The sequence below is a fragment of the Amphiura filiformis genome, chromosome 2, assembly GCF_039555335.1.
Source record: "Amphiura filiformis chromosome 2, Afil_fr2py, whole genome shotgun sequence".
Classification (NCBI taxonomy): Eukaryota; Metazoa; Echinodermata; class Ophiuroidea; order Amphilepidida; family Amphiuridae; genus Amphiura; species Amphiura filiformis.
In genome coordinates, this window is record NC_092629.1 from 25,757,463 (window position 1) to 25,769,799 (window position 12,337).

General features: G+C 38.0%; 1 protein-coding gene across 1 annotated transcript; it reads left to right on the forward strand.

Annotated features, from left to right (window-relative positions):
* Window positions 1–55: 55 nt before the first annotated feature.
* On the forward strand, window positions 56–8,483 carry LOC140146027 (alpha-1,3/1,6-mannosyltransferase ALG2-like). Its single transcript, XM_072167764.1, has 4 exons — window positions 56–527; window positions 1,660–1,804; window positions 6,927–7,124; window positions 7,779–8,483. Exons 1-4 carry the CDS (start codon window positions 171–173, stop codon window positions 8,285–8,287), a joined length of 1,209 nt encoding a protein of 402 aa, XP_072023865.1. The 5' UTR covers window positions 56–170; the 3' UTR covers window positions 8,288–8,483.
* The last annotated feature ends 3,854 nt before the right edge of the window (window positions 8,484–12,337 follow it).

The following is a 12,337-nucleotide window of genomic DNA, read 5'->3' on the forward strand; positions in this document are numbered from 1 at the left end:
GTGGTGTGCACCCTTAAAATTATTGCTACATACAGCTCGTCATCCATTACGATTTGCCACGGAAATCTACATTGAGCAATATCAGTGCAAGATTTCTCTCCAATTTTCTCGGATTTTCAACCTTTGGCTTTCAAGTTATTTGTTGAAAATATCACAATATCGGTACCAAGATGCCTGAGGTCGTCTTCTTGCACCCCGATTTGGGTATTGGAGGCGCAGAACGCCTTGTTGTTGACGCCGCCGTGGCGCTAAAAAGACGTGGACACACTGTCACAATGGTGACATCACATCATGATCCGAGTCACTGTTTTCAAGAGACCCGAGATGGTACATTAGACGTGGTAGCAGCGGGTGATTGGTTACCACGTAGTATATTTGGCAAATGTTATGCTCTATGTGCCTATATACGTATGATTTATACAGCTTTGTATCTAGCATGGGCAAGTGGGATTGAGTATGATGTCGTTATTTGCGATCAGATTTCCGCTTGTATACCGTTTTTGCGATGGTTTGGACGGAATGCAAAGGTAAGGGGTGAGGGATGGTGAATTGTTTATTTATATCATTAAACTGCACTGTGTTTTGTTACGAGTTGAGAGCTTGAAAGTAAGTAATGCCATGACAGTTGGATGTCGCAGTGTCAGGCCCATGTTGAGTTTCGAGAAGTCGCGTATCTAGATTTGCTCACTCACGATAGCTTGACATTCGGGGCTAGAGTCCATTGCTATCAAAATCTAGTAGAAATTGATGAAGCATGACACCATGTAAAGCAATGGAAGTTCGGGATCACAGCCGATCATGACGCTGAAGGGCGATTGCATCAAAAATCAGTGGCGTACCGTGGACGCCCCAACCCCGGCCCGGGGGGGCTGAAGAAAATTCAATTTTGCCGCCCCTTCCTGAACAGCCCGAAAAGGTTGACCTAATTTTTTCTCGGAAGTTTGAAAAGTGAAGAGCAAAAAAAAAAAAAAAAGGGTTTCAGGCACTAGCGCCATAAAAGTAGCACATTTTGATATAGTACCATTTTTTCACAAATTTTTATGCTTTCTAAAATTTTTCCGCCCTTTTTTATTTACTAATCCATTTTGCCGCCCCTTCTTCTTCCGCCGCCCCTTCATTTTGGCCGCCCCTTGCTGTTCCCCGGGGGGCTAGCGCCCCCAAAGCCCCCCAAAAATACGCCCATGAAAATATTGTTAAAATAACACTTTCAAAATCTTAGAATGTTACACAACCTTTGCTTTAAAAGATTTTGACTCATCAAAATAAATTTGAACATCGGAATATTTAAGAATATTTAAAAAAGTCATTGCTGATCTACAGAAGAATGATAGCAATGGACTCAAGCATCGAATGCGTAACTATCGTGTGCAAATTCAATAATTCATAAATTTTTACCCATTTTAAAGTTAAAGTTATCATTTGGATAAAATTAAAACAGAAAGTTAAAACCACCGTACCGGTATTCTTTTTGTTGCAAATTCTTTTCTACTGTTATTTCTCAGACCAATTGTTGACACAACGACGGAAGAAAATGATAAACTTGAATAGAAGATATTTGCTCAAATTGTAAAGAGCTATCTCAAGAACCACTGCACCAATACTGTGTTTGTTTGTACTTATATTATTGTATTTTTTTTGTGAAAATTCCGTCTGTTTCAGATTCTATTCTACTGTCACTTCCCAGATCAATTGTTGACAAAACGTCAGACGTGGTTAAAGAAAATATATAGAGCACCCATTGATAAACTTGAAGAGAAAACCACTGGCATGGCAGATATGGTCCTGGTCAATAGTAATTTCACTGGTGAGTTCACATTTTTGCTGAACCATGAAATGGTATCAGCCTATATTAGTGTATGTCCATTACTTACTTACTTACTTACCAACCATTTGGTCTAAAATGGACATATCTTTAAATGCCACGAAGATATGAACCCCCAAGTGGTGTCAAATGAAAGAGAAAGAAGTAAAGAATATGATAAAGAAACACAGGGGTGCTACTGCTAATAGTTTTAAAGTTGTGGTTCATTTTGATTCAGAAGTCGCCTAATTGGGCTACTAAATCACAGATTTGCACTGGGAGACAGCTTGTCTGCTATTTTGATAACAAGCATATTGTTTCCAAGAAAGTGAAGTAAATATTGTGAAAATTCCCAAAGTATTATTAAAACAGTATCTTAACCACAGTATGGACCAAACTGGACATGTCTAAGATCGCCCACTATAGCCCATTTTGTGGTTAGTATTTAGGGGTGGTGCAATAATTATGTACCCGGGGTGAATTATAGGGGGGCAAAGATTTTTGGCAGGCCAAAAGGGGGGCAAGCATTTTTGGCAGGTCGAAGGGGGGTCAAGCGATTTTTGGCAGGTCGAAGGGGGGCAAGCAATTTTTGGCACAGATATTTTGGGCACTGCTTATATTACGCCCTAAAAGGCGAGGGAAAACGTTATTTAACACGCTCAAATATGTAAAATTTCCTGTTTCGCTGCGCCGCATTATATGTTAAAACAATTTAAGGTTTTAATTCGGGTTCCCCAAAATCTTGCATGTGTAAGGGGGGGGCAAAGATTTTTGGCACATCAAAAGGGGGGGGCAAAGGTTTTTGGCACGCCGAAGGGGGGGCAAAGGTTTTTGGCACGCCAGAGGGGGGGGCAAGCGATTTTGGCAGACCATTTTGAGAATTCACCCGGGGTACACATAATTATTGCACCACCCCTTAGATCACAGGAAATTACGGCGCCCCATGATGCATTTATGAAAATACACACTTTTTGTATGTGATAAATGCTATATACAGTAGTGCCTCTGAATGCTGTAGTTGCCTCTGATTGCTAATAATGGTGAATACTTGTGCGGTGGGGGTTTGGTGGTCAAATGTTATTCCTTCCCATGTTGCTTTTATGAAAATCAATACATACACACTATAAGGCTTCAAGGTAAATGCTGTATAGTTTCTACCAACATTTTGAAATATGTCCGACTCGATTGAGCTAAAACTTGGTACAAATAATCCTTGATCATAAGGGGATCATGAAACAGCATCTGAGGTCATCCAAGGTCAAAGGTCAAATGTTAAAGCTGCTCCGATGGGGCTGTAACTCTGGGAAAACAATCCATGGCACTTGGGGAGTATGAAACAGCAAAGGTCATCTGAAGTCAAAGGTCAGGTCAAATTTAAAGTTGCTCCGATTGGGCTGTAACTTGGAGAAAATGATCCCTGATACTTGGGTAGTATGAAACCGCCAAGGTCATGTGAGGTCAAAGGTCAGGTCAAATTTAATGTTCCTCCGATGGGGCTGTAACTGGGGAAAAACAATCCGTGGCATTTGGGAAGTATGAAACTTCAAAGGACATCTGAGGTCAAAGGTGAGGTCAAATTTATAGTTGCTCCGATCGGGCATGGTTCAGCTATGGTGCGGTTACCGCTCTTGTTGTTACAGGGGTAAATTTGTAGACACAAATTGGCAGTTTTTTTAAATTTTTATTCGGCCATTTTAGCCTAAAAAGAATACAGTATTTGCAATCTTCCCACAAAGTTGTTCCTTTGGCATTGCACCATATTTCACCATTTTAGCTTAAGTTCTGGTCAGTACCCTCAAATCGAACATGTTATGGGAAAATAGCATGGATGGGATAAGAGTCCTTCCACATATGTTTTGTGCTTTTGTACCATAAACTTATTATGTCACCAAATGGTGCTGGATTCACTAAACTTCAAACTAGAGCGATAACCGCACCATAGCTGAACCATGTGGCTTCGGCAGTATATTGTGGTAGGCCTATACCACTGTCACCCTGAGTCTGTAATAGACATAATCTCGAAATGCTACGAAGGTATGACCGCCCGAGTGGTGTTAATGACAGAGGAAAAGTAAAGAATATAAAATAAACTAGAGCAACTGTGCCCTTTGCAAGGGCACAAGGTAAGTTAGGCGGATGACTGTGACAATCTGATCAAGCAGCAATACTGTGCAGGATAGTATTAATTTTAATAAGACTGTTTCATTAATTGCCGTTTTAATATACCTTGATCGTGAGAAGCTGGCATTTTGAAAACTTGACTTTTGACCTCTGTATGACCCCCTTAATGACCTTCAATGAATTTTAAAATATTTTCAACATGTTGAGAATGTCATAAGGATCATTGCGTTTAAATTTCAGCTCAATCAGAGCATTTTGGAAAACTTGACCTTTGACCCCTTTATGACCCTTTAATGGCCTTAAATGAATTTTTTAAATGTTTATTCGGCCATTTTAGCCTAAAAAGAATACAGTATTTGCAATCTTCCCACAAAGTTGTTCCTTTGGCATTGCACCATATTTCACCATTTTAGCTTAAGTTCTGGTCAGTACCCTCAAATCGAACATGTTATGGGAAAATAGCATGGATGGGATAAGAGTCCTTCCACATATGTTTTGTGCTTTTGTACCATAAACTTATTATGTCACCAAATGGTGCTGGATTCACTAAACTTCAAACTAGAGCGATAACCGCACCATAGCTGAACCATGTGGCTTCGGCAGTATATTGTGGTAGGCCTATACCACTGTCACCCTGAGTCTGTAATAGACATAATCTCGAAATGCTACGAAGGTATGACCGCCCGAGTGGTGTTAATGACAGAGGAAAAGTAAAGAATATAAAATAAACTAGAGTAACTGTGCCTTTGCAAGGGCACAAGGTAAGTTAGGCGGATGACTGTGACGATCTGATCAAGCAGCAATACTGTGCAGGATAGTATTAATTTTAATAAGACTGTTTCATTAATTGCCGCTTTTAATATACCTTGATCGTGAGAAGCTGGCATTTTGAAAACTTGACTTTTGACCTCTGTATGACCCCCTTAATGACCTTAAATGAATTTTAAAATATTTAAAACATGTTAAGAATGTCATAAGGATCATTGCATTTAAATTTCAGCTGAATTGAAGCATTTTGAAAACTTGACCTTTGACCCCTTTATTGCCCCTTAATGACCTTCAATGAATTTTAAAATATTTTCAACATGTTGAGAATGTCATAAGGATCATTGCGTTTAAATTTCAGCTCAATCAGAGCATTTTGGAAAACTTGACCTTTGACCCCTTTATGACCCTTTAATGGCCTTAAATGAATTTTTTAAATGTTTAGAATGTCATAAGGATCATTGCATTTAAATTTAAGCTCAATCGGACCATTTTCGGTTGAAATGACCTTTTTTGACCCCTGTGACCCCTGGATGACCTTCCACGTTTGGAAATATTTTTATTTTATTCTTTATGTTTTCCTCTTTCATATGACACCACTCATGGGGTCATACCTTCGTGGCATTTAGAGATATGTCCATTTCAGACCAAATGGTTAGTCAGTTAGTAAGCTAGTAAGTAACATTCACTCCTATAGGCTGATACCATTTCATGGTTCAGCAAAAATTTGTTTCCAACTCCATCCCTCCCAGGGTTTTCTTTAACGCACAAAACATGCGTATTTACGCGTTCAGGCACTTTTCTGACTCCTTCAAATCCCTAGTTCCAAAGTCCAATGCGCGCATAAAATCTTGAAAACGACGCTGCTCAGATATTGCAAGAATTGAATAGAGAAACACCTGATATTGTGTATTTATTCTCGGCTTTTGGCATTTAGGACCTATATACTCTCGATATGTAGGACAACGAAAGGCTTTATGGACCGGCATTTCACAATTTTCAGCTTTTCAACTGTTCAAATTTTAATTTTACACAGTAATAGTGCCAAAATGGTACACCAAATCGCTTCAATTAGGTCTTCATTTTGCAAAATTTTCCAAGTTCTAAGGGGGGAACATCACCCTGCGTAGTTGATTTAACAAATGGCCACTTTCACTTCTGCTTTCGACATTTGCCAATTTATGTTTGACACAATTTATAGGCATACGCTAATAGGGAAAAGTTGCCGTCCACAAAAGGCTCCATGGACTGCTCATTTCACAAATGTTCGGCTTTTTTAAACTAAAATTTTACACATTAATATTGCCAAAATGATCCACCAAATTGTTTCAGTTAGGTCTTCATTTTGCAAAAGTTTCTTACTTCTCATGGGGCATCTTTAAATATTATTATTTTCTTCTGAAATTGCCCACACCCCCTTCTGACTGCTCTAGATCCGCCACTGCTCCAAACAGTGGCGTAGATTTCTTTTTGACTCGGGGGGGGGGGATGTGTCTTGAAGTATAGTGAATCCAGCACCTTTTGGAGAAAGAATAAGTTTATGGTACAACAAATGTTGCCATTTTGAAGCTTAACTGTTGAAATATGGTGCAAAAGTGGAATAAATTAGCGAGAAGCGCCGCAAAAATGTGCACTTGTACAGGCCAACATAGGGGGATGATTGTATGGACCATCCCCTGGCAAAATATTGGGGAGATTTCCCCACCACCACCCCAATCCGGATCTACGCTTATGGCTCCAAAAACACACATATTGTTAAAAATGTCTTCAAAAATAATATCATAAAAATACCCCTTGGGCAATGTTTTTGACTCCTTCAGAGGAAAAATTCACAATTGAAAGGGTCAAAAAAATTTGAAAATACCCCTTCAGCAAAATGCTTAAAGAAAACCCTGATCCCTCCAATGTCAAAAAGAAATCTACAGCATTGTCCTTTGTGATGACTGATGAGTTTACCTGCGCAATGTGGTCTAAGTTATGGGGAATTACCACAGTTTGTGGGTAGGCCTACCTTTCCAGTGATTTTGGTATATCGATAGGTGGGTCAGTGGCGACCAGTGCCCCCAATTGAGCGCATTTGGGCAAATGAATGTGAAATTTTGAATAGAGAAATTTCATAAAATAGTGGGGAACACCGATTTTTTAAAACTGAAGCGAAGGGGTAATTGGAAACCCCGCTTTCCCTCCTGACATAAAATAGTGACCAGTCCCTTATTCCAATTAATGCTTACCTTAACAGCAAACACTTTCAAGGAGACATTTCCATCTTTGGCCGATGTCAATCCCGAGGTGCTTTATCCTTCCCTTGATGTCAGTGCATTTGATGGTGATGTGGAGCCTGCAGGAGACCTGGTACCCAATGGAATCAACACATTATTCTTATCCATCAATAGATATGAGAGAAAGAAGAATCTGGGTTTAGCCATTGAGGCTTTGGGTAAGTATATATGTCTACTGCAGATGACAAGTTTCAAATTTCGTTTAAAAAATTGAAAAATTTTAAATTTTCATGACCATATTTGGAATCAGCATGAAAAATGCATTAAAATGAGAACAAACAAGCCTAGTATTGGTTCAGTGGTTCTTAAAATAGCTCTTGATATTTTGAGAAAATATCTCAAAACTTTGGCTTTTTATTATAGCTAGCACGTACGTTCAAAATACCATCGAGGCTGTGGGGTAAGGAATATATCGAGGGATTAAAGATCCTATCTGCAATGGCTGCCCTAATAGGGTAGACATTTGAACATTTCTGCATTCTCTAGTGTACACAATATAAAATTATGATACCAAATATTAAAGCCTATAGTCTAAATTCTAAAAATAATGCTTGAATAAGTTCTGAAAAAAGTTCTGTAAACCAATATATCAAGACCAGACAAACAAACCAAGGCTTCAGCAATAGCTATTTGAAGTGATTGAACTCGAAGGTCTGTTTTTGTTTTCAGAGTCATATTTTGGACAGGCAGTTTTGGTGAAAACGACGAGCACTTGTCAAATCCTAGCTAAGATTCTGTCTATGCCCGCATTTAATAAATTGAGACAATTACGTAAATGTTCACTGAACATTTTATTTATTTCATCCCATCAGGTGAACTCAAGAAACTCGTCACAGCCGAAGAATGGAAACAAACCCACCTCATCATGGCAGGCGGCTATGATGACCGCGTCACTGAGAACAAAGAACACTACATGGAACTACGCCACCTTACAGACAACCTCAAACTCAACGACCAGGTATCATTCTTGAGATCTTTCAGCGATGCCCAGAAACTCACGCTACTCGATAGTTGTACTTGTTTACTATACACCCCAAGTAACGAACATTTTGGAATCGTACCGATCGAATCAATGTACATGAAACGACCGGTTATTGCAGTGAATAGCGGCGGACCTCTTGAAACTGTGAAAGATGGTGCGACCGGATTCTTGCGTGCTTCGACTGCGGAGGATTTTGCCGAGGCAATGACAAAGTTTGTGAAGGATGCTGGTTTGAGTAAGAAGATGGGGCAAGGAGGACATAGGAGAGTGATTAGCAAATTTTCTTTTGAAGCATTTGGGAGTAAATTGGATTCAATTGTGAATAATTTTGCTAAGTGATGAAGATACATATTTGCTGTTGGGTAGGGAAAACCTCGTATGTGCTTGTGGCCCCTGAACATGTTTAAAACTAAACTGCCAACAGGTTACATAGGAGGTTTTGTTTAAACATGTTCAGGGGCCAATGACACATGGGAGGATTTTCCTGCTCAACGAAGATATGGTATATGTATTGTGTTATTCAGTTTAAATCCATACACCCCTATGGAAGACATGATTTAATCTCCCACACAGGCGTGTGTAGATTTCAAATAGTCACCAATTTCAGGTAAAAACCCCATTTGAAATTCAAACTCCCTGTGTGGGAGATTAAAAGATCATGTTATAGATTCCATAAGCGATGTATGGATTTCAACTTGAATGGCCCATTGTGTGTGACATAAAAAGAATACCGCATGTGTGCCTATTGTCTCAAAAACACACGCACCTATGGAAAATTTGAGTGCCATCTCAATTACAGTTGCATGCTATGTTCAAACCAGTTCAAATTGAGAGTAACGCCATGTTGGATTTTGTAGTGGCAGACTCGATTCAGGGCGTTTACGTAGTTTTGTCACCAGTGTACAGACAAATCGCCTTTCTATGTGTGTGTATATGCCCTGTGGGATTAGCACACACGGTTTGAATTTGCTACTATGAAGTCCAACATGTCGTTACTCTCATCTTGAGAAAAGACAGACTATATAGTTTTATGTGAATGCTCTGCATGCCAGCCATAGGCTTCAACATAAAAGCCCTAAGTGTTGAGATAGTTTCTCAAATATCGAGAGGTATCTCAAGAACCACTGAACCAATACCAGGCATGTTTGTAATCATTTTAATGCATTTTTCATGATGATTCCAAATATGGTCACAGAAATTAACATATGCTATTTTTGAATAAAAACAAAATTTAAAACTTGTCTGCAGTCGACACCTGCATAGATAGTTAAATTCCACTTGAACTTGTTGCACAATCTCACCTAGAAGTAGAAAAATTTTGTTTGGAATTTCAAAATCTTCTATAACTTTTCCACTTTTTATTGATGAAAATGGTTAATAGATGGTACCGGTGTTGAATTTTGGTTGAATTCCAAACTCTCCCACAAGGGGTGCATTTTTGGAATGGAAGAGCCCATTTTAGATTTAAATTTCTTGTGAAAATGTGACACATGTTAGAAAATAAATCCTTACAGGACACTAAAAATGTAAGTGCACTGTGGTATGATATATCACGATTAGTGCAAGGCACCATCTGCAATAGCCCGGTGCCATGTGTACGGTATATAATGCATGCAATGTTAACCCCCTGAGCACTACCTACCGATCTAACATTGCCTCTGATTGGTCAATTGTGTATTATCTTCACTTTAATCACCAATCAGAATGGAGCTTTGCAAATAATTCACCCCAATATTTTGAATGGTGAAATTATTCTAACAATGTTGCTGATTGGTCAAATTGATAATGAAAACTTCTTTTTGACCAATAGGCAGGTAGTCCTCATAGGGTTAAATGTCTATAGAGCAGCTATGATAGCATTATGGCACCAGCTTGATATGTGTGACCAAATGGGCTATTCCAGTTAAAACGCATACCCCCTATGGAAGACAAGACCTTAATCTCCGGTCACCCCATTTAAAATTCACACTCCTCTGGAAGATTAAGGTAATGTCATCCATAGAGGGTGTATGGATTTCAACAGGAATAGATTCATGTCTCCTGGCTAAGCAAGATAATTATGCTAATCAAAGGAATTTTAAGATCATATTAAGGGATCTGGAATGAGCGTTTCGACAGTATTTTTGGTGGGACATGAGAGCACATCAGACATATCAAATTGCATTCTGAATACGAAGAATGTCTTTCTGATATCAAATAAATTTCATTTTTTGAAATTCACGATATAATACAGATTTTGTGACAAATTATAAAAATTTGATATTTTTCACATTTAGTAAATTATATAAATCTAACGATATATTCTTAAAGTGTATGTAGTGGGAGGAAAAGCCGACGATCAATTGAAAATTTTGACCTTTCATATTGAAGATATGGATTTTTTTCCCCAAAAGACCTTATTTTTTTTTGTGTTTTGGAGAAAAAAAATCCATATCTTCAATACGAAAGTTCAAAATTTTAAATTGATCGTCGGCTTTTCATCCCACCTACATACAACATACAGTACACTTGAAGTATAAATCATCAGATTTATAAAGTTTACTTGAGTACTGTTAAATATCAAAAATATCAATTTTTAATCATTTGCCATAAAATGTGTATTACATTGCTAATTTTAAAAATCAAAATTATTTGATATCAGAAGGACATTCTTCAGATTCAGAATGCAATTCGATATGTCTGATGTGCTCTAATGTCCCACAATAAATACTGTCCAAACGCTCATACCCCACCCCTTAAGGGAAACTCAGAGCTCCATCAATCCCAAAATGTGATGTGATCAAGCAAAATGAGTTGGGATGTTAAGAATATTGATTTTGAGATATAGCAATAATAGTGTTTACTTTTCTATGTATTTTATTGTTCTGAGCAACACTGAAATGGCCATATCTCTGGAACCATTAGTCTAATTATATTGGGATGTTCAGCAAAATAAAGCCCAGGATGAGAATGACTCATGTAATGAATTTTGATTTTGATTGCCAACAGATTCATTTATCTTGATGTATCACAAATACTACACCATCACATGCCCTACACATCTTTTTTGTTTTAATTTTGGAATACTTCCTAATGTAGTAGCTAACCCCAACAATGAGTAAGTCAAGAAAATGTCAAGAGTGACTAATCTCAATTACTTGATACCCTGGCATAGTTGAATTCCATTCAAATCCAATAGGAGATGTGATCTCAAAGACAGTTAAGCAACCTTTCCGTTTTCTTCATGTGTGACCCATCACATAAAAACTGACCACTCGCAGATAACAATGAAAGATGAGAAAATATAATGAAGAAATTTAAGCTTGTTTAGCCTCATAAAATATTTTTTCTGTATCTGATTTCAAAAAATAAGCTAAAAAATAGCAGTTTATTTCTGAAGACAGATGTGGTTGGGTTTGATGGGATGGGTTACATATTTTGACTTTTGTTGACATTTCAGAAAAGATAATTGTTTAATTGTACTTTAATTGGACTTATCAACCATTTTAAAATGATTAAAAAAATTCTACAGATTTTATAGTCCACTCTGGATCTCTGAAATTTATTTTGTAAATTAATATTCAGTATTAAGAACTGGTTTGGGCAATGAGATATATAATGAAGCAAAATTATCTACCGACCCAAACAATTTTGGAGCTGAAAGGGCAAACAATTTTTTTTCTTAGCCTAATTACCTACTTTGGCAAATTTCACTCCCACATAAAACCAAGCCCAATTACTGGTAATTACCTCCTTTGGCCAATTTTACTCCCAGCAGCTAAGCCCACCACAATTATAAACCACAGTGGACAAACCAACAGATTGAGAAATATTAGGCAATAATATTATTAGGGAACCTGTTGACAGCTTTATCAATAAGGAATCTACAGGTAATAATAATTATTGGGAATGATTACTGATTTTGTTACGTTTTATTCCCTTTCCATAGGCAAACACAACTATGTGCATGCAATCTCGGTCCCAGGTGGTTTGTGCTGCTTTGTCACCAAACAATTTGTCTGGCGCCAAGCTTGAAATAACGATCACTGATTGGTTTATGAATCTCCATATAAAAAGGTTGTAAATTGGCTATGGAACCATGTGACTACGGAATTTTGTTGAAGTGACAGTGAACAATATACCGCAAGCGCAAAATATTCAACAGTTACAATAGGACTAGAATGGGGGTAGCCACAGAGGAACCAATTGTCTGATATTGCCTTTCATGCCAGAGAACTTGCATGCATTGTGGCTTAAAAGCCCAAAATGTGTTGCCATGGTGAATGAAAAAGATGCAGATTTAAAAGTTACCCCAAAACCCATTGACAATGTTGCTTGATAGAGTGCCTGTTCATCACTGGTCAATCACCACGGGTCATCCTTGACCAGTCATGTAGAGAATGTAATGGT

Excerpts from the sequence above, each read along its gene's own strand:
- LOC140146027 (XM_072167764.1), top strand. The coding sequence starts at position 171 with ATGCCTGAGGTCGTCTTCTTGCACCCCGATTTGGGTATTGGAGGCGCA. Across the intron at positions 1,805-6,926 it reads GGTCAATAGTAATTTCACTG|CAAACACTTTCAAGGAGACA; the intron begins GTGAGTTCACAT and ends TTACCTTAACAG. Across the intron at positions 7,125-7,778 it reads TTTAGCCATTGAGGCTTTGG|GTGAACTCAAGAAACTCGTC; the intron begins GTAAGTATATAT and ends TCATCCCATCAG.